The sequence below is a fragment of the Lingula anatina genome, chromosome 9 (assembly GCF_051362555.1).
Source record: "Lingula anatina isolate TDL-2025a chromosome 9, LinAna3.0, whole genome shotgun sequence".
NCBI lineage: Eukaryota > Metazoa > Brachiopoda > Lingulata > Lingulida > Lingulidae > Lingula > Lingula anatina.
Window position 1 is genome coordinate 969961 of NC_141775.1, and position 27210 is coordinate 997170.

The following is a 27210-nucleotide window of genomic DNA, read 5'->3' on the forward strand; positions in this document are numbered from 1 at the left end:
CCCGGAAGTTGACGTGAACTGAAATGGACACAAGATGGCGTCGTGCAAAAGCAACGCTGGAGACGGGGGTGGAATGTCTTTTAATTTCCCCTGAATCATCTTTAATAAAATCGTGAAATAAGTCATAATGTATTTGATGAAATCGAAGAAAGCTATAGAAGAAGAGGACTGGAAGGAACTGATGGAGAAGAGGGGGAAATACATGGAGAGGAAACGTTTATCCGGAGAGAGGTCGTCCAACGTCGTCGGTGGTCCAAGTTCATCGGGCCAACAAAACACCAAAAATACAAACGCTGGTTTTCAACCTGATGAACTTCCGGATGGCCATGGGTTTCAACCAGTCACAAAGAGTATTCCACAGCCGGGAGAGGATGTGCTCCATACTTCTTACAGGGACGCACAGGTGTGTATACTTTGGGACAACTACTGACTACTGTGATTTCAAAACAAAAGTTTCAACATCAACATTAGCCACCAACAAGTTTCTACTTGTTGAATGACATTATGACCGATAAATACATAACCATTCCGTTGTAGACATTAAAGGCCCTGCAAATAAAGTCGTCTATATCTGCACAAAGAAATGCAACATTGTTTTAAAAACTCACTGTGATATTTAAAGAGGTAAATATTTTAACAACGTGGTAGCCTACTTCAGTGTTCATTTTCATTGATCAATAAACATGCTTTGTCCATTCTTAGTTATACTTGTGTGAGATAAACTTTGTCACCAAACAAATGTTTTACTTGCAGAGTTAGACCAAGTAAAAGGGGGAGGGGGGGGGGGTTGGAGAAATAGCTTTTTAGGTCCAAAAAGATTCAGTTGAAAGAGAAAATAAGTGTTAAGCAGTAAAGTTTGTTGACGTTGACATTGTTGATTTCCATGGAAAGTTAGCCTTTGCAAGAGATAACAGCTTTCACAATTTTTTATTTAAAATTTTGAAAATAACAATTTTGCCAAGTGTGCAGGTATGTATATAGACCTTCGAAGAATACAATTCAGTATTTTGCTCTCTGGTCAAATTTATTGGGTAAAGTAATCTTTTTCGGTATATGTGACCCATGATTGAGGTAGTAACATAGGGTGCCTTTTCACAGTACTAGTCCATCTTGTACGCCTTTGGGCAATAAATAAACTTAGTTTACTAATAATAGCAGTAGAAGGTTCTTAGACATATTGTGTTGATTGATTGAATAACAGTATATTAATAATATTTATTTTGATCTTTATTTGCTTCAAGGGTCTATAAAATTTGTTTAGATTTGTTAAAAATTAAATGCTACAAGTAAGTTTTTAAGGCCAACTTCTCACTTGCAAAGTAACTGCTGCCAACTCAAACTTATACTATACCTATATATCAGATAAATCCATATAACAGTCATGAATGTTAACTTCTAAAAGTATTTAATCCCAACAAAAAAGAAAGGATAATTACAATGCAAATGTGAATTTCGTGAAATAGTGCTACTGAATTGGACAAATAAGAAAAGTGCCATCCCCCTATTCCCCCCTTCTCTTCAACACGAACGCACACATGCACGCACACGCGCACACACACACACACACACACACACACACACACACACCAGCTAGGGCATGCATCCTCATAAATTCAAAAAGCAAGTACATTTTTTTTTTACTTTCCACATTTTCTTATGCTCCAGTTTGGCAATACATTTTAGTTTGAACATCATTTCAAAATTTTCTGTCATTCTGCATGTAGTAGTCAATGCCATTCCTGCCTGTCACCCCCCGAATCCCAATTAAAACAGTCCTCTGTACAGAAATAAGTGACCTTTTTCTCTGTGCCTTTCAGTCTATAAGCTACCCACAGGTGGGCGGTGTCTTTTCATTAGCATTCAGCAAAGATATGATTACATGCAGGGAAGAATGAACACAATCATCGACTAAACATTGGCTATAGATATAGCCGGCTCAGTTTGTTAGTTTTATTGAAAGTGTTTAAATGAATATCAATAGTGAAAATCATTAAGTTGTTTTTCCAGTCTGAGTCATATTTGTTCTGCGTTGACATTTGTGGAAACCTTCAATTGATGTGATATTCAGCCTTGTGTGTTATCTTTATGAAAAAGGCAGTTGTTTTGATAATTCCTTTTGTTTGTGGTTTGGCGTTGTTTTATTTCTAGGTTTACCAACTTTGATTTTCAATATAGCACATGGCAGAAAAGATAGGAGTTAGGGGGATATGAATAGGAAAGCATTGTATCTTTTATAAAGTCATTTTTAATTGTAGATGTGTTTGCTCATGGCCTTTGATTATTTTGTAATCGAGATGCACTGGGAGTTCATTGTACCACCAGCGTAGGCGCTGGCGGTACACATGGTTTTAGTCCCGACCCGTATGTTCCGCCGGCTCCTGCGGCTCCGCCGCCAAGTCACCGTTACCGCTTCTCCTCCTAGACGGTAATGGCCTCCATACCCATCTCTTGGATTTAGGTCACCTATAATTTCAACTCGTTCCACGTAAAATTTGGGCTTTGTCGGTATTGGGGTCTAGGTGTGGCACTCATTGCAATGCACCCTTGTCCAAAAATGGCAAAATTAAATGCTAATTATCTCCCCTACGGAAGGAATTATGGGAAAAATTTCTACAGACAGCTTTCCAAAAGTCATATGTGTAGATTTCAAATATGCCCTTGGATTTGACCTTTGACCTTTATTTCAAGGTCAAACGGGCCAAAATTTTCAAAAAAACAAAATTTTTGCCGAAAAAAAAATTATTTGCGGTCTTATTCAGACACCACACAGACTTAACTAATAATATTAATGGAAAGTGTTACCCTTCAGGACATCTTTCATCTCTGTGAATTTGGGGTCAATCGGTGCATTTTCACGGGAGTAGCGGCCATAAGATATTGAAACTGAAAACTGTCTCTAAATCGGGAACCGTTAATGCTAGACACCCATTCTTTTTTGCATTTTGTAGAGCATGTAAAGCCCAACACTAGAGGTGGTCTCGGTTTTTTTGTATTCCATACGGTTTTCGAGTTACGCTGTATCAAAAAGTACATATTGGTGGTGAAAGCAAAATGTGCAGTACGGTAATGGATAATAAATTTTGAACTCCGGAAAAATAAAACATAAGGCTTGGCAAAGCAGACAACTTGTGGTCAAAAATGACATTATTTCATCAAATTTGAACATCTGGAACTTCAGAGCACCTCCCATTTCAAGAATTTTGACCAAAATGACCTTTTCTTTATTTAAAATAATTCTTTCTGTAGGAAATTTATGGCACATTATGGTAACTCCAAAATTATAACATTTAGTCCCTTATATCTCCAAAACTGGCAGAGATAGGTCCATAGTTACTATTGAAGTTGAATAGGAAGTCATACACTGGCAATCTACATGTGACCTTAAAATTGACCTTTGACCTACTTTTCACCATGAACTGAACTTAGCAAATTTTGCTTCCCTTTTATCTCCAAAACTGGCAGAGATAGGTCCATAGTTACTATTGAAGTTGAATAGGAAGTCATATACTGGCAATCTAAATGTGACCTTAAAATTGACCTTTGACCTACTTTTCACCATGAACTGAACTTTGCAAATTTTGTTTCCCTTTTATCTCCAAAACTGGCAGAGATAGGTCCATAGTCTCTATTGAACTATAATAGGAAGTCATATACTGGCAATCTATGTGTGACCTTAAAATTGACCTTTGACCTTCTTTTCACCATGAACTGAACTTTGCAAATTTTGCTTCCCTTTTATCTCCAAAACTAGTAGAGATAGGTCCATAGTCTCTATTGAACTTGAATAGGAAGTCATATACTGGCAATCTACATGTGACCTTAAAATTAACCTTTGACCTACTTTTCAACATGAACTGAACTTTGCAAATTTTGCTTCCCTTTTATCTCCAAAACTGGCAGAGATAGGTCCATAGTCTCTATTGAACTTGAATAGGAAGTCATATACTGGCAATCTAAATGTGACCTTAAAATTGACCTTTGACCTACTTTTCACCATGAACTGAACTTTGCAAATTTTGCTTCCCTTTTATCTCCAAAACTGGCAGAGATAGGTCCATAGTCTCTATTGAACTTGAATAGGAAGTCATATACTGGCAATCTACGTGTGACCTTAAAATTGACCTTTGACCTACTTTTCACCATGAACTGAACTTAGCAAATTTTGCTTCCCTTTTATCTCCAAAACTGGCAGAGATAGGTCCATAGTTACTATTGAAGTTGAATAGGAAGTCATATACTGGCAATCTAAATGTGACCTTAAAATTGACCTTTGACCTACTTTTCACCATGAACTGAACTTTGCAAATTTTGTTTCCCTTTTATCTCCAAAACTGGCAGAGATAGGTCCATAGTCTCTATTGAACTATAATAGGAAGTCATATACTGGCAATCTATGTGTGACCTTAAAATTGACCTTTGACCTTCTTTTCACCATGAACTGAACTTTGCAAATTTTGCTTCCCTTTTATCTCCAAAACTAGTAGAGATAGGTCCATAGTCTCTATTGAACTTGAATAGGAAGTCATATACTGGCAATCTACATGTGACCTTAAAATTAACCTTTGACCTACTTTTCAACATGAACTGAACTTTGCAAATTTTGCTTCCCTTTTATCTCCAAAACTGGCAGAGATAGGTCCATAGTCTCTATTGAACTTGAATAGGAAGTCATATACTGGCAATCTACATGTGACCTTAAAATTGACCTTTGACCTACTTTTCACCATGAACTGAACTTTGCAAATTTTGCTTCCCTTTTATCTCCAAAACTAGTAGAGATAGGCCCATAGTCTCTATTGAACTTGAATAGGAAGTCATATACTGGCAATCTAAGTGTGACCTTGAAATTGACCTTTGACCTACTTATTATCATGAACTGAACTCTGCTAATTTCTTTCTCTTTTAACTCCAAACCTGGCAGAGATAGGCCCATAGTTACTATTGAAGTTGAATAGGAAGTCATATACTGACCTACCTTACGATGAACTTAACTTTGATTGTACCATTTTAGTAATATATATATTTTTTGCATATTTTGAAAATTCTTGTTGATTGCATTTTTACAGCTTGTCAAGCACAAGACTGGTGGCTGTGTTCCTTATTTTGTATTTGTGGGGGTCTATACGAATGCGCTTGCTCCAGCTGGTGGTACAATATTCGGAGGCGGTATCGCCTCTCTGATCCTCTAGTTTAGCTAGTATTTGTGGATTTTTTCAACACTCTTGGTTGAAAACCAGAAATAATAAAATTTACTAGAGCAATAATTTATTTTATTTGCATCATATAACTTCACAAAATGCAGGTATGTATCTGTTGAAAAAACATTATTTCAGTCTTTGTTTCATTCATACTTCTGCAAATTAATATTTTTTGGAAGTTTATATGATGAAATTATAACATTTCTCTTTCCAGTACATAGGCTCATTTTCTGTGGTTGGGGAAGACCAGGCTTCCAGAGCAGAATATGTGAGAAAACAGCTGGAAAAAATTAGAGTAAGAATATATTTATTTCTTGTCTTTTTTTTCTGTAATGATATGAACTCAGTGGACATCTTTCAATTAAATAATTTTCAGGTTCATACCTCTGAACATGAGTGTGATGAAGACCCCCTGTTTAGCCTGTTTAGTCAATAATTTGTCTTTTGTCAATTTTCTTTTCTTATTGAATGACTCAGTTGATTTTCATGTATGGGGAGTATTGTTATTACAAGTCACCCATCAATTCAACAGGCAGTTAGATTTCAGTTCTTACTAGTAAAAGGAACAACTGGGTGACCATAATGGATGCAGTAATAACTAAATTAGATGTTTTTTTATATGTCCATTGTTTAGGATGAATGATTTATGCTCATATTGCCTGACTACATTCAGAAATGGACACAAAATATTTCCATTTTAGTCATCTTTTGACACAGCTTAATTCCTCATATTCCATTCTAAAGTAGTGATGTGAAACTATTTATGAATACTTGGATGTGATTTTTCCAAAGAATCTTGTAATTTAATTTTATGGGGTCAGATGCAGTCCATCAAATCCTTGTCAATAAGGTGTTTGGTTCCATGATTGATATTCAGAATTAATAACATTACAGTGAACCTGGATCCTCCTTAGCACCATCTAGTGGCATTTTTAAAAATCATAACATACACAAATACATCAGTAAGAGAATTTACTAGTACACAATTTCAGTTTCATTCTTTGAAAAAAATGTGTGATTAAAGAAAAGATAAACATTCAGTTAAACATCATTCTTGTCAAACTTTGATTTGAGCATCATAATTTGATTGATTCATATAAATATTTATTTACATATTTGTCAAATATTTCATAATTTCAGACTGTGGGTAGAAGTAAACCAGTGGTTATTATGATATCCCTGACTGGTATTAAAGTCTGCAGCTCAGATAAACAGGTGAGAGAGAGAGAGAGGGAGAGAGAGAGAGAAAAGAATGGAAGGCAGGAAAGATAGAGTGAGAGTATATGTAGCAAATTGTTGATGATGATGAGTGAGAAAAAGAGAACAATAGAGAGAGAAGTAAGTTGTTATGTGCGTCCACATAAAAAATGAACATTTTAAGGCTCTTCTTACTATACATGTCATCCTAGGTTACAGAGTGGCACATTGACTGTATGTCAAGTTTCTAGAGAATTTTGGCAAACTTCAACGCCTCTTCTTTTCTTGTCCAAGCATGTCTTCTCCATTAGTCATGGTGTAAAAATAACACTGGAGACATTTCAAGTGTAAGGAAACTTTCTTGGTTATCACAAACCTGATGTTCCGTTTTGAGTGAGGCATGTTACAGGGAACAGAAATAAAACTGTCTCCAGTGCCAGCCAACAGGACCTTCCAGAAAAGATCCTGAGGCAAAAGTTATTCTTAATGTAATGACCAAAACATTTGATAAGTACTTCAAACAAGGAGAATTTTGAAGCAGTTGACTTGATTAAGTTGGTGTCAACAATAAAGGTCTGTGTCCAGTAATTTCAGAGAGGGGAGGGGTCTTTTTTCTGAAAAAGAGGACCTCTTTATCCACTTACCTTACCCGACTTGACAAATTGCATAGAACTTGGGTCAAACTAGAAAGATGGCTCTTTCTGTCCCCCTAACTTTGGTCCTGATTTATAATGAAAAATGGGTCTGTTTTAGCCTAAGTAATTCTGCAGCAGTTGAGTAAAGTTATTAAAGAAATATTTAGGTTATAATACAACCTATTGTTAAGTTTTTATACATATGTCCTTTTGGCTTAAGAACTTTTATGAAGTGCTCTTGGCTTTAAATTTAGTAAATGTGACCTCATTAAAATTTCCCCCAGGTGACTTTTCTTTACCTGACCTTCTTGCATTGACATCACAAACGTGTATAACAGCTGAAGTTTGACTCTCCCTTTTTACTGCTAGCTAGACTACTTAACAGGTTGCCATTATTTGGATTCTCCTCTGTGGACCTACTTGTGCCTCTAGGAATTCTCTCTTCCTCTCTCTCTATCTCTTGCTCTCTCTCATTTTGCCAGGAATAATTGTTTATTTATTGGAAAGAAACAAAATAAAATTATGTCTGTCATTTGTATATTACAAACAACGTATATTGTGTGTTTCAGTTTTTGTCTTGTGTTTTGTTTTTAGAGAATTTTATGCTGCGTGTAACAGACAATCTGTCAAGTTGGTTACAGTTTGGTGTTTATTATTGGTTTAATATGAAGCTTTGATATCTATTACAGACAGTGTACATGGCCCATGCCTTGAAGAGAATCTCCTATGCCACATGTGATCCCGAGTGCAGGCAGTTCTCGTTTCTTGCACGGGAACCACGGGGCCAAATTAGCACGCAGTACTGCCATGCCTTTCTAACGGCCACCCCAGAGGAGGTAAGACTGTCTAGTGTCCAGTTTTGTGTGTGATTGTGATGAGTTTGGTGAATTTTGGACGTGGGTTGTCATTTGTTTTTCGTGCTAAGTGTAATGCATGCTTATATATACAGCTCAATAACCCATGTGTGTACACTCACAGACTTGGTTGCTTGTGTGTGTACACAGAAGTGCATGTGCACACATTTGTCATCCAACATAACTAATACACGTACCCATGTTCACACTTATAAAAAAAAATTCCCACTACTGTAAGTTACACAATTCACTGATATCCACTCATTACCGACTTCAGGCTGAAGATCTCAACACATTAGTCGGCAACGCCTTCAAAATGTCTTATGCTCAACAGCGGACCAAACGACCCACATTCAATGAACTGATAGAGAAACAAATAGAGGAACAAAAACAGATATACGAACAGAAACAGCTGCAGTTCAAGCAGGAGTTTGAGAAACGGCTGGAGGGGATAGCTACCACCAAAGTCAGCGAACGCGTCCAGCTGCGCCGCGAGATGAGACAGAAGAGTTTCGAGGAGCAGAAGGAGAGAGAGGCGGAGCAGAGGGAGGCTATGTTAAACAGACAATGGGTGAGTGGATTCAGGATTTATATGATACACTTCTTTGTTGTGAAGGCATGAAGGTGGCCTCGTATGCTGAAACACATGATTTTACATGTTTGCAAATGCGTTCACACATGTGCACGAGAAATTGAGGAGTTGGGAATGGGTGTTACGATGTGTTTAATAAGTCCATTTTGATGAGGTTTTTTGGTGTATGTTTGTCTGTCATATATGTTTGCATGAGGTGATGGATGTAATGGTATGAGGTTTGCATCAGTGAAGTTGTCAATACTGACAGTTTTTAAAAGGGGTTTTTAATGACAGTTACACAATTTTTCTTTAAATTTGTTTTGGGGGTTGGGTGGGGGGGTAGGGTTAATAAACCAGTCGAGCAACAAAATTGAATTCTGATTTGGACCATAAGGTGCAGGACATTACAGTACCATAAATACCATTTTTACATTCTGCAGATTGTTTTTGAATGATCTAAATTCCCATTGTTTTTGGATGATCACTTGTACTAGATCATATGGTTAACAGTAGTTCCCGTCATTTAAAGAAATTTAAAGTTCACGCATTTTTCCCTTCTTGCAAGTCATGTTTTATAACAACTTTTGCTTTTTTGGCATAACCTGAAAAATTAACATTATCACATATTTGTAAAAACAAATTAACTGCACATATGCAATCTAGAAAATCGAATTTTATGGCAACTTTTTCTTTTGGCATCTCGAAGTAATTATAGTAACATTATTTCATATTTCTCAATTAATCTTCTATCAGTTATGACAATGTAGATGATTAACATAGAACAACCATAGACAGACAATGAAACCTGAACTGGTCTGAATCTAAAACACATCACAATTTACTTAACCAGCATTTGAAAGGGACACATTGTGTTTGACCTTTATATAGCAAATTGACAGTATATTCTCATCAGTTTTCTTTCTATAACCATGGTATACCCTGTACAAAATCATTGTAAGTATTTAAAGCCTAAAAACCATTTTGTAATATATTAATTATATTTATTACAGCCAAAATATGAGATTCACAAGTCCATATCTTCATGATGTCAGTGACTCAATAATGGATCATAATTTGGTGAACTGTTTTGGATAGTGTATACCTTGCTAACTAAGGAAGAAATTAAATTTTTGCTGTAAAAGGTCTTATGCTCATTGTGTACCTTTTAAATAGCTCACTTTCACTTGCAACAGGCGTGAAATCTGCAGGGTCTGAATGCACATTCAGGGGAGTGTGACTAATTACTCACTGTGGAGGAAGAGGCTCACCATGCTGATAAACATCATAAAAGGAAACTTGAATTGTCAATTGCTGCAATTAGGCACAGTTGAGGTTATTAGCCTCTTGAATGAACACACTAGAGGACATTTTACAAAAATATTTATTATTATTATTATTATTATTATTATTATTATTATTATTAACTTTGGACCCTTTGTCTTTAAAAAAAAGGGAAAAATAGGCCAGCTAACCTCATTGTGCAAAGTAATTGACTATTAACAGTAGTAACTATTATCTTGAGTTAAAGTCCACTTAGAGAAGATTTTAAACCAAGATATGCAGTACAATTCTCAGTCTGAAAGTTAAAATCAACATATTAATTTACTTATTTTGATAACTGGAGCTCAGACCCAGGCAGTATTTCTGAGTGTCACATCAGCAATGTGTGTGGAGGGAGATCTAATGCATGATGTGTGATGATTATATTTTTAGAGTGCATTCGGAACAGATGATCCGCAGACTAAATGATCTGCCGACTAAATATGGCCGACCCCCCTTAAAAGCAAGTTGCTTAATTCCCTGATGGTCTACCTGCCCCCACACGCATCATTAAAAGTATTAAATCTCAGCTCCGAGATTTAATTGTAAGGCCACTGCAGCGACAGTGTGTTTGGAGACAGTGAGTTTATCAGGGGATAAGCTGCATAGCTTTTAAGTCGGTTGGCCATATTTAGTCCGTGGATCTGTTAGTACGCAGATCAGCTTGTTCTGAATGTGGTCTTATATTATAACAATATCAATACATATAGACATTAGCAGTGTGATATAACATTCTATGTTGTAGTATCACATGGACTACAATGAACAACCAGCCTCCCAGGACAAGCAGTGGGTAGGTAGAGGATAATACGGGGAACCTGACTCTCACAACTAGTACATACATAGTATACCTGGACAGTGCTGGGGTACCCTGAGTGTCAGAGGATTCTTCAAGCACCTGTTTACCTTGAGTGGGTTTTTTAAGTATCTTCTGATGCTCAGGGTGAATTGGGATCATGTTTTCTGTGTTTGATTCACATTTTGGGTTTTGATTTTTTTAACAAATTGTTTTTTGTTTTTGGCTTGTGGCAAACTTTTTGAAAATATTTTTATGAAATTTCAAGGTTTTTGTCTTTGGCTTTGTCAAAATAATTGATGCAAGTCATTGGTTATTAAGGTGACTGGAGTTAACTGCGCAAAAAAAAAAAAAAAAGATAATGACCAAGTACAGTTCTGTTGAGTTTTATTATATATGCAGTTACTAGGAATCTCTTTCCCATAGAAATTAGAGAGAGACCTTAAATAAAGAAATAGTATTAAGTAAACAACCTCAGTGATAAAACATGTATATTATGTATTACTCGTTGTGAGGTCCACAATGTTTGACTCCTCAAGGCCGTTTACACATGTGAAGACAGGAACAAACCCAGTTGATCGCTCTCTGGACATTTTTATCAGTTTAACATGTGTAACCTAACTCCATAGCATGATAACAGCAATGGACTGAGAGCGTTCACCTGGTTCAATCCTACATGTGAATCTTTAAAAACAAACATCTGCAGAAGTTCACTGTTGCATTATATTCATTCTAGTGTGAACTGGATCCTTTTGAATCTAGTGTAAACAGGCCTTCAGATCAAACCTACAAGAACCTAAATGCAGCCCCTATGTTTGTTTCTTATTTTGTGGATTTGCTTGCTATTGGATCTTGCACCTCCTTATGTGCATGTTTTGTTTGTATGTTGTGGTCAGTGTTCTTTATTTATTTGTCTCTTTTACCCTCTATCTACATAAGCTTGCTGTAGATTTGCGATGGCACTCTCTTCATTTGCTTTTCAGCATCTTGATTTATAGATTTTCAGAGAAATGAAAAGGAAAAATACTAAAAGTGATGTATAACAAATTATATAGCTTGACAAGTACCTTGTTGTTTTGTTCAATCACCCCTTTCATCAGCCCATGTGTTTTTGGATGTGGATATTGTTTATTGCATATGTCATTAGTGTATCTAATAAATATTATTTTTATTTTGGGGGGAGGGGGGATAGTAAGAGATTTCACAAAGTCACGTCTGATAGATTGATTAATCCAACAATTTTAATCCAGTAATTGTTGAAGAATGGCCTTGTTATGCTGAGCATGGCTCCTTTATGCTAAGAGTAGAGTATATATGTATTTTTTTCTTTTTAAAGAACAGCATCCAGCTTTATGTACAACAAAGCAGTTGCATGGATATTGTAGAAGTTTTTAATTTGTTCACTCCACCAGCAGCGTTCTGTTATTTCATGCCCTGGTGCCATCTTTATTTGGTTGACTGTGTCTTTTTTAAAGTATGTTTCATCTCTTTTAGGAGGAAAATTCAGTAGTTCTGTTTTGTTTTTGTTAGTTATCCATCTTTACAAAGAGAGCAGTGTTTAAATATATATTCAAATACATTTATTGGAAGAGGTTGAATTGAAAAATATCACTTAAGCTAACAGTTGAATAGATAAAATTGTATTCTAAATCAGGGACTAATAAAAATGTTATGATTTTTAAAATATGAATTTCTGTATGTGAAACCTAGGTTGTTGCCTTGCCATTTTCATCTGTGATCATAGATACATGCATGTCAATTGTAAAGTTTGCAGAAACACAGAAGAATTATGTAAAATCTTTTCCTCTGACTTATGTGACAAGAAATAAGCATGTTCAACTGTGTAACCATTACAATATCACTCCTGTACAGATGCATAGAGACTGGTTTCACACAATAACTTTAGACTGAAAATTGAGCTAAACTTTTAGTACACTTTCAAAGTTCTCCCATGCTAACTCTGTGGTAATCTAGTTCATTGGAATATTGCATCTGTTTTATAACAAAAAAAATAACTTGTATTTGAGAGCGATAGTTGTTATAGTTGACTACTTGGAATTTATCAGGACTTGAACTAGACCAAAGTTTGGGCCGGACATGGAATACCAACTTCCAATTTAAAATTATCTGTGTGAAACCACACCCCTGCTCTAGTGTGATGTCACCAGTCGTGTTAAACATGATAATTTGTCATTGGAACTGTGGTGACACTGGTGACACCCCTTCTGTTGGTGACAAACAGCAGATGTTAATGATAAATTAGCACTGTTAGGTATGTGTGCCTGTCACAGGGAAATACCCCTGGGAAGGGAGAGGGGGGGGGTGGAATGGATCTGGGCGTTAGCTGCGTTGATGATTCTAGATGTGTTTTAATTTGAACAAAATAAATAAATAAATAAATATCATTCATGTTGCCTTGTGCTAAAGTTTTTAGTTAGTTGTTCACAGGCATGACAAGATGATAAATTTTCTTATCTGCTACAGTTATTATACTTTTTTACGCTGATTGCAGATTTAATATTTGTTTATGTGAAAAATGATATTAATCTCCTGTTACACCTGGCGAGTTCTTGTTGGAAAGGTGTTGAGTTTACAGAAAAAAATAGGTGTAGTGGATGTTTCTGATAAACCTGATTATCATCTGCCCTATAAGTGTCAGGATTTTAGAGGGATTTTGTTGTTTTTCCTGAAAAATATCATCAGTCTGATCATGCACCTGTCACAGAGCGATCTCTATCTTATATATAACTTCCTGTTTGTGACAACTGAGAGTTCTGTCTCACTTATGGTGTGTGCAGACAATATCTGTCTAGGATTGTAATTTGGTACAGTTTAAACCTTTGCATATAATTAGCATTTTAATGTCTTTTGTTTAGGTTTGGGGGCTGTATTTTCCCACAGTTGTGTAATCCACTTTTTCTTAATATGTCTTTTGGTAAAGTAATACCCAGTGTTGTTATATAGCCAGTACAATTTCTTTGTAATAATCGTCTTCAGATGATACTGTTAAGACATATTTACAGTCCTCATTTGTCCTTGTGTGAACAGACCCCAAGAAATGATGATGATAATGATAATTTTGAATTTAAAAATATTGTCATAACTCGGTGTGGCTCAATGCTGTCTTTATTTTTAAATGATCCTTAAAATTTTAAGAAAAAAATGTTTTTCAGAATTTGGGTTATAGAAAGCTATAATTTGATTCATGTTTTCAATAACCTTCTCGACAGTTTAAATATTACAGAAGTTCATTTGGGTTACGTAATCTGTGGCGTAACAAAAAGTAGTCTAGAACCTGTAGGGGGGTTGTGTCCTACTGTTCCCTTAAATCTTTATCTTGAATTGTTGCCACTGTCACTTAGATCTAAGTCAATCAAGAATTGATAGAATTTTATAAACCATGTTCATATCCACGATGTCGTCTGCACAAAATCTGGAATAGAATTATCAGTCCTAAGTTGTAAATTGAATCTGTGTGCAAAATTGTGAATTCCAATCAAGATTTGGAATATGATACTGATTCTAGTATTACGTTGTCATCTTCTTTTGACATTTATGAGTAGCTTGTCAAGATATTTTTTTATCTAAATTTGACATTCGATAGTTGAAAAAGAATTGGCATAAGAAATTTCACCTGTAAATACTTAATAATTGTACCACCAGCGTTAGCGCTGGCGGTACACATGGTTTCGGTCTCGTCCGGATCGTTCCGCCGGCTCCGCCGGCTCCGCCGGACGGCTACCGTTACCGCTTCTCCTCCTAGACGGTAAGGCCCCCCATACCCATCTCATGGATTTAGGTCACCTATAATCTCAACTCGTTCCACGTAAAATTTGGGCTTTGTCGGTATTGGGGTCTGGGTGTGGCACTCATTGCAATGCACCCTTGTCCAAAAATGGCAAAATTAAATGCTAATTATCTACCCTACGGAAGGAGTTACGGGAAAAATTTCTACAGACGGCTTTCCAAAAGTCATATGTGTAGATTTCAAATATACCCTCGGATTTGACCTTTGACCTTTACTTCAAGGTCAAATGGGCCAAAATTTTCAAAAAAATGAAATTTTTTACGAAAAAAAATTTTTTTGCCCTGTTATTCAGACGCCACACAGACTTAACCAATAATATTATTGGAAAGTGTTACCCTTCAGGTCATCTTTCATCTCCGTGAATTTGGGGTCAATCGGTGCATTTTCACAGGAGTAGCGGCCATAAGATACCGAAACTGAAAACTGTCTCTAATTCGGGAACCGTTAATGCTAGAGACCCATTCTTTTTTGCATTTTGTAGAGCATGTAAAGCCCAACACTGGAGGTGGTCTTGGTTTTTTTGTATTCCATACGGTTTTCGAGTTACGCTGTATCAAAAAGTACATATTGGTGGTGAAAGGAAAATGTACGGAAGCCCACTGGTGCCATATGTAGAAAAAAAAAATTATCTCGAAATTTCGAGATACTATTTTGAAATTTGAACAAAAAAATTTACCACCAGCGTTAGCGCTGGCGGTACACATGGTTTCGGTCCCGTCCGGTCCGTTCCGCCGGCTCCGCCGCCATGTTACCGTTACCGCTTCTCCTCCTAGACGGTAAGGGCCCCCGTACCCATCTCATGGATTTAGGTCACCTATAATCTCAACTCGTTCCACGTAAAATTTGGGCTTTGTCGGTATTGGGGTCTGGGTGTGGCACTCATTGCAATGCACCCTTGTCTAAAAATGGCAAAATTAAATGCTAATTATCTACCCTACAGAAGGAGTTACGGGAAAAATTTCTATAGACAGCTTTCCAAAAGTCATATGTGTAGATTTCAAATATACCCTCGGATTTGACCTTTGACCTTTACTTCAAGGTCAAATGGGTCAAAATTTTCAAAAAAATGAAATTTTTTACGAAAAAAAATTTTTTTGCCCTGTTATTCAGACGCCACACAGACTTAACCAATAATATTATTGGAAAGTGTTACCCTTCAGGTCATCTTTCATCTCCGTGAATTTGGGGTCAATTTTGAAATTTGAACAAAAAAATTTTTTATCTCGAAATTTCGAGATAGCATTTTGAAATTTGAACAAAAAAAAAATTATCTCGAAATTTCGAGATAGCATTTTGATATTTGAGCAAAAAAATTTATCTCGAAATTTCGAGATAGTATTTTGAAATTTGAACAAAAAAAATGCTATCTCGAAATTTCGAGATAATTTTTTTTTTCAACATATGGCACCAGTCGGCTTCCGTAAAAATGTGCAGTACGGTAATGGATAATAAATTTTGAACTCCGGAAAAATAAAACATAATGCTTGGCAAAGCAGACAACTTGTGGTCAAAAATGACATTATTTTATCAAATTTAAACTTCTGCAACTTCAGAGAACCTCCCATTTCAAGAACTTTGACCAAAATGACCTTTTCTTTATTTTAATTAATTTTTTCTGTAGGAAATTTATGGCACATTATGGTAACTCCAAAATTATAACATTTAGTCCCTTATATCTCCAAAACTGGCAGAGATAGGTCCATAGTTACTATTGAAGTTGAATAGGAAGTCATATACTGGCAATCTTACTGTGACCTTGACATTGACCTTTGACCTTCTTTTCACCATGAACTGAACTTTGCAAATTTTGCTTCCCTTTTATCTCCAAAACTGGCAGAGATAGGTCCATAGTTACTATTGAAGTTGAATAGGAAGTCATATACTGGCAATCTAAATGTGACCTTGAAATTGACCTTTGACCTACTTTTCACCATGAACTGAACTTTGCAAATTTTGCTTCCCTTTTATCTCCAAAACTGGCAGAGATAGGTCCATAGTTACTATTGAACTTGAATAGGAAGTCATATACTGGCAATTTTACTGTGACCTTGAAATTGACCTTTGACCTACTTTTCACCTTGAACTGAACTTTGCAAAATTTGCTTCCCTTTTATCTCCAAAACTGGCAGAGATAGGTCCATAGTTACTATTGAACTTGCATAGGAAGTCATATACTGGCAATTTTACTGTGACCTTGAAATTGACCTTTGACCTTCTTTTCACCATGAACTGAACTTTGCAAATTTTGCTTCCCTTTTATCTCCAAAACTGGCAGAGATAGGTCCATAGTTACTATTGAAGTTGAATAGGAAGTCATATACTGGCAATCTAAATGTGACCTTGAAATTGACCTTTGACCTACTTTTCACCATGAACTGAACTTTGCAAATTTTGCTTCCCTTTTATCTCCAAAACTGGCAGAGATAGGTCCATAGTTACTATTGAAGTTGAATAGGAAGTCATATACTGGCAATCTTACTGTGACCTTGAAATTGACCTTTGACCTACTTATCACCATGAACTGAACTTTGCAAATTTTGCTTCCCTTTTATCTCCAAAACTGGCAGAGATAGGTCCATAGTTACTATTGAACTTGAATAGGAAGTCATATACTGGCAATTTTACTGTGACCTTGAAATTGACCTTTGACTTACTTTTCACCTTGAACTGAACTTTGCAAAATTTGCTTCCCTTTTATCTCCAAAACTGGCAGAGATAGGTCCATAGTTACTATTGAACTTGCATAGGAAGTCATATACTGGCAATTTTACTGTGACCTTGAAATTGACCTTTGACCTACTTTTCACCATGAACTGAACTTTGCAAAATTTGCTTCCCTTTTATCTCCAAAACTGGCAGAGATAGGTCCATAGTTACTATTGAACTTGCATAGGAAGTCATATACTGGCAATTTTACTGTGTCCTTGAAATTGACCTTTGACCTTCTTTTCACCATGAACTGAACTTTGCAAATTTTGCTTCCCTTTTATCTCCAAAACTGGCAGAGATAGGTCCATAGTTACTATTGAAGTTGAATAGGAAGTCATATACTGGCAATTTTACTGTGACCTTGAAATTGACCTTTGACCTACTTTTCACCATGAACTGAACTTTGCAAAATTTGCTTCCCTTTTATCTCCAAAACTGGCAGAGATAGGTCCATAGTTACTATTGAAGTTGAATAGGAAGTCATATACTGGCAATCTTACTGTGACCTTGAAATTGACCTTTGACCTACTTATCACCATGAACTGAACTTTGCAAATTTTGCTTCCCTTTTATCTCCAAAACTGGCAGAGATAGGTCCATAGTTACTATTGAACTTGAATAGGAAGTCATATACTGGCAATTTTACTGTGACCTTGAAATTGACCTTTGACTTACTTTTCACCTTGAACTGAACTTTGCAAAATTTGCTTCCCTTTTATCTCCAAAACTGGCAGAGATAGGTCCATAGTTACTATTGAACTTGCATAGGAAGTCATATACTGGCAATTTTACTGTGACCTTGAAATTGACCTTTGACCTACTTTTCACCATGAACTGAACTTTGCAAAATTTGCTTCCCTTTTATCTCCAAAACTGGCAGAGATAGGTCCATAGTTACTATTGAACTTGCATAGGAAGTCATATACTGGCAATTTTACTGTGTCCTTGAAATTGACCTTTGACCTTCTTTTCACCATGAACTGAACTTTGCAAATTTTGCTTCCCTTTTATCTCCAAAACTGGCAGAGATAGGTCCATAGTTACTATTGAAGTTGAATAGGAAGTCATATACTGGCAATCTAAATGTGACCTTGAAATTGACCTTTGACCTACTTTTCACCATGAACTGAACTTTGCAAATTTTGCTTCCCTTTTATCTCCAAAACTGGCAGAGATAGGTCCATAGTTACTATTGAAGTTGAATAGGAAGTCATATACTGGCAATCTTACTGTGACCTTGAAATTGACCTTTGACCTACTTTTCACCATGAACTGAACTTTGCAAATTTTGCTTCCCTTTTATCTCCAAAACTGGCAGAGATAGGTCCATAGTTACTATTGAAGTTGGATAGGAAGTCATATACTGGCAATTTACTGTGACCTTGAAATTGACCTTTGACCTACCTTACAATGAACTTAACTTTGATTGCACCATTTTTAGTTATATATATTTTTTGCATATTTTGAAAATTCTTGTTGATTGCATTTTTACAGCTTGTCAAGCACAAGACTGGTGGCTGCACCCCTTATTTTGTGTATGTGGGGGTCTATACGAATGCGCTTGCTCCAGCTGGTGGTACAATATTCGGAGGCGGTATCGCCTCTCTGATCCTCTAGTTTCTATCATGATGTTTGATATTTTGCTTTGATTGAATAATTTTACCAATCTTGAAGTTGATTGTCACTGTCTTTTTACGCTTTTGAGACATTGGAGTGGATTTTTAAAATCAAAATGACACACCTTTTGTGTCTGATAAACTTTAAATTATCTACATATGCCCTGGTAAAAGAAAATAGATAATTTCTTGAGTTGTAAAAAATGTATCGAGTTTATATTAAAATGTCTTTCAAGGAGGATTAGGAGGCTAAGAAGCTAGAGAGGATAACAAATTTTGGTGATGATGGTTTTGGGAAATTTGACAGGATGCAATGCATTTCCTGAATCTATGAGGTTAAACATATATGAGGCATAAAGGGAAAAAATAAAATAATGCATTAAAATTCTTATCAATGACATGGAGTATTTGAAGCAAATACTCTCCCCCCCCCCCCCCCCCCCCCATGGCAGGAAAACGTCAATAGTGTCTCCCTTGTGCTGTAACAGCCATACAAGACTTATGTAATATCATAATAACTTTGCCTATTCAATGTGACAATCACAAGAGACTTTGCATAATTTGATATCTCTCCAGTCAGCATCTGTTTCCTTTGAGGAGGAGATGGAGATTGAAAGCTTTCTCATGTTGATGGGGAAGATAATATAATGCCTGTATCTGTAGAATTTTGATGTGCAGAGCTCCTTGGCTGTGTTCACACTGCACTTGGTAGGATCTGCTCTGAAACGGTCCAGGTTCGGATTTACGATAGGATTGTTTCAATTGTTTTAACTTATGCATGTTCAGAATGTGTGTAATTGTGACTTACAGGTCATATCAGTATGAGGTCTTTTGCTATCATTTCTAATTAATTAAAATCAGCCTCAGCTGAGGAAGTTCTGTCTGAATCTTCAATAAGAATTAACAATCTTTGAAGATTGATCACAAGGAATGCATGCTGTCCACCCAATAAATTGAATGCAATCTATACTTTAGACTTAAAAAGAAGATGCAATGTGAAGTCATTAAACCGAGTCTTAACTGCAGAACAAGTGTAGAAGCTTGTAGTGTGATGGCAGTGTTTCATGATCAGGAGAAGTGTCCAAAGTATTTCACTGCCCGCTGGCCACACAGTGTTAAACCATGTGATGAATGACCAGTCAGTGGACAGCAACACTGTGGGGGGTAATAGCCCATCAACTTGACCATAAGGCACAGACATTTTAGGAGAGGGTGGGCAAAGAGGACTGACTGGGGCAGTTTAGCTTTTTGTTTTGGTGAATTATCTGCTGGAAAAGCTCAGTGATTTTCATGTGTGGAGAGGACATAAAGACGTGTCATGGCATTTAGGTTTTTCTGGATTTCTTTTCTGTCACTTTAGGATGTATTTTGGGAACTGAAAATCACTGGGCAGAGAGAATGTTAGGAGTCTGCAAGTGAGGAAAAATACAGTGGTGGAAAATAGTCAACTAAAATACACTCAGTAAGGAGTCACACTGATTTTGAATACTGTCAAGTGAAGGCTTAGAGAAAATTCACTGAAAAAAATATATATATAGGCTGTGATATTTCTTGGAGACCTGTAAGATTTTGACCAAGTGGTGTATTTTTACTGCCCTCAAGGTTTATATACCGTGACTGCTAAAGGAATGTACAGACAGTGACAGTGCAGTGAATGTGATGCTGATAAATATGAATTATTGAAGAGGAAAGTATCCCAGGAAGAAAGATCTGTTAAATGCACAGTATTCTGCATAATTTTTCTGAAGGAGTAAAGGGTCTGTAGGAGTGCAAATTAAATCGGGGATAAAAGACTTCTGTAATTGGAGATTGGTGTGTGTGTGTTAAGGAAAAACGCTAGCCAAGAGACAACAATTGGAAGAGAGATATTCCATCTTGTTTAATGACTGTAGTGGTATCTGTTTACTCTCTTGGCTGAACATAAAGTGTGGAATTCAGCTGAAGAGAACATCATGGCTAATAAGAAAATGGCACTAATTTTTGATACAGGTGTCTATGGATGATTTGGGGAAAGTTTCATGCATGTCCAGTACTTGATGTAAAGTTTACCATCGGCATTTTATTTCTGATATTTAAACTGATAAACAGCTGAAAAAAGTTCTATCTGTGCAGTGTTCTGTTATTTAGTTGACATCAGAGAGGAGAGGAGTGATTTTATCACATTCTCTTTTCGGGTGATGGTTATGTCGCATTGTTGAACCACAAAGAAAAAAAAAGAGTGGAAGAAAAAAAGGGAGAAGAAAAAATCAGAAAGGAGAACAGCTGTGGTGTAAAACCTGATCCGTATGTTGTGACATTACCCAGGAAATTTGAAGTGATATGCTAAAAGAATTCACTGAAAGACAGGAAAAGCTTTTCATAAAGACCACTTCTCATATACAGTAACCCCCAAAACAGCTTGGCGCCTCCACAGGGCAGGACAGTGCAAGATAGAGTCACCATCTTGGGATTGCTACGGAGACACTTGAACAGCACTGTTTGATATATTGAATCTGTGATTTTCATTCACCGAGAAGGAGATTAGAGCAGGGGTTTGTCTTTGATAAATTGCAGCATTTTCAAGAGTTTTTATACATTTTTCATCAGTTTGGGATTATATATTGAAGAGATATTTGTACTGCTTATGGATTAGTTTTCTGAATTTGCTTCGATGATTACAAAAAAGTGTATCAAAAGAGGAAGACGTAGGGCAATTTGAAGATCTGTAGTAGTGCTTGGTGTTTCTTTTAATATTCGACCTGAAGTAATAACCACAAAGTATTTTTAGCTGGAAAAAAGGAAAAGGACTTTCTTTGGTTTATTGCATGTGCTCTGGACAGAAGGTTTTGAAGATTTGCTACTGTGATTTAAAGAGTTTTTTTTCCGGAATTCACCCCAGAGACCACCAGTGACTCCTTCTGAATCCTGAAGTGAGGCCATTTTTCATTCTTTCTGACCAAGACCATACAAAGGTTCTATTTCTTTGAACATTCTCTCCTTGGAAGAAGTGAATTTTTCATTCCCTCAATACCACAAAGTATCTGGATCGAGAAATTGGATATGTTTTTTGGAAAGGGGTCATTTTCAAAATATTCAGACAATGTGTAATGGCGAGGTGTGCTTGTCAGAGTGGGAGAAGTAGTAGAGCTCTGTGTATTTGAGATCTGTACTGTTTATACTCTGATGTGGAATTGAAGGAACTCTTGACTTGAAATGATGCAGCAAGTGGTAAAAACTGGTGGTTATCTTATAAGAGTCAAGGCATTCTTTTACATTTGGAATTTTGAGGGTGGAAGCCTTTAAAAGCTGGTTATGTGACCAATTTTTGTTCTAGATAAGAAAATATTCTGACTTGTCACTGGGCAATTCTCTGAACTCTCTGAATATAGTGACCGCAAACTACTGACTTAAAAAGAGATATCTAAATTTTCTTCTTTGAAAATGAAAGGAGGAGCACAGGACATAAGAAGATAAATGTCACTCTGCAAGTTAAGCTATAATACCAAAGCTGACTAGCTGGAAATATTTCTGGACAATACCCTAAGAAAGAATTCTAACACACAAAGTACCAATTTACAGAATTACTTGTCAGCAAGCAGGGACTACACTAGCCAGAGTTATTTCTTACAGAAAAACCAACATCAAAATCATCACTTACACTGCAATTTTCTTCTTTGAAAAAGAAAAAGGAAGGAGGGCCACAGGGCCACCAGAAATTAGGAGAGTTTTTTATTATTATTTTAAAAGAGAATGACTGCAGGCCATTGGTCTAGGTGAAAAATAGGAAGAAAAAATTGAGCTGGCATCATTGTGTGTATTTGTATGTAATATGAGCGGAGCTTCCATCTGTTCTCAACCTTTTGACAATATGAGCAGAGTTCAGTTTGGGATTAATTTACCCACAGAAAATATGGACTATTTAGATAACTATGTTTATGTGTACTTTTTGAAAAAACCCAGGAAATATTACCAAAGAAGAGTGAGTATTTTAGCTTTTTTTTTTTTTTTTTTTTTTTTTTTGGGGGGGGGGGGGGGAGACATTGAAAATCTTGATAATTTGATTTGATTCTCTCAAATCCATAAAATATTTTGTAAACTTTATATAATCTATTGCAATATAGGATACATTGTCAACATTTGGGATAATTCAATTATGAGGGAATTTTTCCCTTCAAATCCTGGCTTTAATAGAGTAAAGTAAGTAACACTCACCAAGGATTATAATCTTATCACTAAGGAAGTGATATATGACATGCTAGCATAATAATCTAGGAAGGTATTTAATCATCAGGCATGGTCTGGCATGTTATTAAACAATTAAGACTGATATGGCATAGTTTGTGCTCATCAGGGAAGTTATCGGATGATATTCCTAATTGTTGTAATAAGTGAATGATTAGCTTTGGTCCTTTGTGAATTAATTAATGCAAATTTTGTTTGAAATTAGAAATTAGAATTTCTCAGTAATATCAAGAGGGAGCAGGAAATCTTTGCTGTCTCCTTTGAAAGTTCTTGAGGTTGAACAGTATTTATTTATTTATTGATTTATTTATTTTCATAATTCTGTACGGATACTGAATTTTTTTTTTTTTTTTTTTTAAGGGAAGAACGCATGGTGTTTTTCCAGCTTCCAAACAATATTTCTTGTAGACGGTAGTAATATTCATTATTTTGCTTTTTGGTTTATTTCTTTTATTCTCTGCAGTTCCTGCTTTTCTGGTCCTGTTTTCCTTTAAATAAAGTACATTTCACCTTGCAGTTATTTTGAGCATGGGGATTTTTGCCTTAGACCTATACATATATTCACAAGTAAAATGGTCAGTGCTTAAAGTTAGATCTCTTACTAAAAAATGAAAAAAAAATGAACAAAGATTGCAAACACATTCTCTTAAATAGTTATAGAAATTGTACAAATTCTTCTTTTAAAGTAGGTAAATAACCTTCCAAATAAGGTCAGAAACTCCACCAAAATGTAAATGAATAACCCATTGTTAGAATAGGCATGGAATGCGTCTTATCTTTCACGCCATAGATTGAGTGAAAATTAACTTCTACAAGTTGCTGGTAACAAGTTAAATAAGACCTGTTGAGTCAAACAATAAAACATGCAACTTCAAACTGAATTCCAACTTTGAAAAAAGCCCAAGTCATCAAGAAAGTGTGACTAAAGGTGTTTAGTCTTCTTTTTTTGGCAAGTAGATAAGTTGTGAAGTTAAGATTTGCCTTGATAAAATCATTTGCCTTAAAATATTTTGCCTGTATTTTGCACACATTTATTGTCAAATGTCACACTAACCTCATGGTGAATGTCACACTTCTAACAGGAAATAACTGTTGTCTTTAACACATTATGCTGAACTTCAGATAAAGAGGAAAAAATTCTTTGACCCGCTACAATTATATGGCTGACCTAGAACTGCATTGGGTCTTTTCAGGATATATAGAGTTGTTCTGAAAATGTATCAGCCTGAAATAAATATAATTGTATATTTGGTGGAAAATTTATTCCATTTTCTTTTAATTTCCTTTCCAGGCGAAGCATTTTGCAAACAAGGCAAAGCACAAAGACCCAATCGCAGGTGCTGACTCCGCAAGTGGGACTTTTTCTGTGCGCCCACCATCAGCGGCCATGATTTGTTCACCAGGAATTGCCAACAGTGAAAGTAAACCTAGTCAAGACACTTCGGATAAAATAGCAGTGAATCAAAAACGGAGACTCGGTGAGACAAGAGACCATGCAAATGCATCTCAGGACTTAAATACTAAACGAGAATCCAACACCAGTATTTTAAGCAGTTTCTCATTGGCCAATTTCAACTCGTCTAATTCCTCACGGGGCGGAGGAGGTGCTCATGGATCTCCCGTTGTTGCCTTGAAAGAGACGATAGACAGTCAGTTTGTAGGGTTGGTTGGTCAGCCCCTGGGGGCCGAGGCAGAGAACGTTCCGCCCCCTGTCCCCACTGAGCAACCTGAGAACTATTTATACCCTGTCACCATTCTACCGCCACCTTTAGATTTTGGGAAAACAACTGAAGATGGCGTTACTGAGGCAGATGGAGCAAAAGTAAGTAGTACACTTACTTCAGAGTCACTGAAAAATGTGAAACCTTCATCTGTCAAGTAGTTCTTTGGCCAGAAATGTTTGACTCTTAAGAATGTGATTCAGAAATGGGATATTTTGAGAAAATGTTTTGGAAGGACTTCAGCTTGGAAATAATGTAATATTAAAAAAAACAAAAGAATCAAATAAAACAAAATAAAAAGAAATTTGCTAAAATGTAACTATATTTATGTGGGACGGACTAGTAATTAAAAATGCCCTTCATTGGAGTGTATTTTGTGTTATGTATCATCGTCACACATGTTGATAATTAAATTGTCCCAAATTTACAGTAAATTTATCTATATAGGCTTGGCTCTTGCTGGAAAATCTCTTTTTAGACAGAGATCTAAAAGGGCTTATAAGAATCTATTTTCAACTGTTACTGTAGATTTTGCAAAATTTGTTTCATTTGTTGTGGTCATATAATGCTATACCATTAATTTGATTGACATTTGTAAAAAGAAATTTGCAAACCCCTGTAAGCTTTAACAGTAATCTGAGAGCTAGTGTACCCCTCCACCACTCCCCCCCCCCCTCCCCCCCCCCCCCCCCCCCCCCCCCCCCCGCCCCACTCAATTCCTCTCTGGGGAAGCGCTAGCCAATTTTTTCACTTAGCCAAATCACTACCTTTTTCATCACTTTTTCCTTCCTATGCTTTGAATTTGACTTAAATCAAATCAACCCTATTTTGTTTAGGCAATTTAAGTCAGTTTTAGCATTTGGCTAAATTGGCAAGTGTTAGCGCTACCCCAGCCTCTTCACTGTTGTGATAATTTAGATATAAAGTGCCTTACCTCTTTGTAAGCATTATGGCTCACATCACCTTCTGCTACTGGTACAGCATGCGACCACATAATCACAGTGTCAGGCAGTATATCACTTTAACTGTAGAACATCAGACTGAGATGAAAACAGACAGTCATCTTAGAACATTTTTGGGTCTGGTAATGTAATTCTGTATGCTTGATTTATTCATATTTCTTAGATTTAGTATGATTAGTTTGTTTGAATGGTTTGACTGTAAAGAGTCCTTGATAGAGTTAAATGTTAAGCCTATGGTACCATTTCTTAGTTTTAAATTTGTATTCCTGCTTTGCAGACTTTTATCATCTCACACTCTTCTTCCTGTCTGGTGATGGTTTTACTACAAGAAATGTTTACAATGTCAATCAAATAAATTACAACCATTTAAGATTGTGCTGAGACAATTCCAAGTTTGATTTCTTAATTAAATGTCTTTTGAAATGCGTGTTAAGTGATTAGTGAATGATTCAACTATCATAAAGGTAAATCTGATCTTATTCGGCGTGACGTGACGTGCCTTACTAATATTAGCCAGTTTTTTTCCCATGTGAGCAAGGAGACGTCACATTTTTTAGTCGTTATTTATGAAGAGGGAGGAGTAATCTTTCAACTTTGTAACTTTGTATTTTTCTAAAAAAAAAAATTACTCCTTTGGTACTTAGTACCATCTGCTTATTTGGAACAAGTTGTCCTAGAAATGACTGGCGGATTTCCATTTGTAACTAAAGTGGATTAAGTCTTTATTTACTGTGAAAGAGAAAAGTGAGGGGTAAGTGACAGTTTTTACCTGTGGAAAAAGGGAAGTTTTTTTTTTTTTCTTTGTTACTGTACCAGCTGGGTATTGGTAGTATGTGAATCAAATTGTTACACAAATGACTGGCAGGTTTCTATTTCTAACTTAAACAGTTGGATTAAGCCTTAACTGATTGTCAGGTGCAAAAAAGAAAAGAAAGATAAATGAATGATAGAAATTAGGAGCAAGTAGCGGTTAATTTTTACCTCTGTAAAAAGGAGCAATTTTTCCCCTGCATAGCGTGAGCCTAGCACCGCCAGTGACCGAATTTCTTCTGGGACTGAATGAAGCTAATACAGATGGATTAAGTCTGAGATGCATTGTTAAGGGAAGAAAAGTTAAAGGGTAAGAGTATATCTGTGTAAAAAGAGGTTAAGTCCCCCTCAGTCAGACTACCAGTTAAGCTTAGCACCAGTTGTCATGGAAATGACTGCCAGACTTGAAAATTTGTAGCTGTAACAGTTGAGTTCAGCTTTAAACATGGAGAAAAAGGAAAATAGTTAAAAGGGGTGAGTATATAAATATCTATCTCTCTGTATTAGAGAACAGACCACAGCTGTGGTGGTTATGTACAATGTATGAGTATAGATTTCAGCTAAGATTTAATGTGTATGCTAATTCAAAATAGTTGGAGCATCATTTTTGCTCTAAAGAAAACCTCGGAAGAAAACCTTACTATATATATTAAATTCATTATAACCGTGACATTTTTGGAAGAAAGTAACGTATAACTTGATTTTAATTTTCTTTACCACAACGCTGAAATGGAGAACTGTTTCTTTCTACAGAATAAATATTTAAATATATACCTGATCATTAAAGGG

At 36.1% G+C, this 27210-nt stretch overlaps 1 protein-coding gene across 3 annotated transcripts in view; it reads left to right on the plus strand.

Moving 5' to 3' along the window:
* Window positions 1-27210, plus strand: part of LOC106171873 (uncharacterized) — a 64941-nt gene continuing 37731 nt past the window's right edge. For 2 of the 3 annotated variants that reach the window (XM_013552369.2, XM_013552371.2), the window contains exons 1-7: window positions 1-403; window positions 5413-5493; window positions 6339-6413; window positions 7720-7866; window positions 8162-8455; window positions 10524-10571; window positions 24220-24750. In XM_013552369.2, coding sequence (XP_013407823.2) covers window positions 128-403; window positions 5413-5493; window positions 6339-6413; window positions 7720-7866; window positions 8162-8455; window positions 10524-10571; window positions 24220-24750 — 1452 coding nt within the window. In that variant the 5' untranslated portion in view covers window positions 1-127. The remainder of the gene's footprint in view (window positions 404-5412; window positions 5494-6338; window positions 6414-7719; window positions 7867-8161; window positions 8456-10523; window positions 10572-24219; window positions 24751-27210) is intronic. The other variant, XM_013552370.2, reaches the window with a different exon arrangement.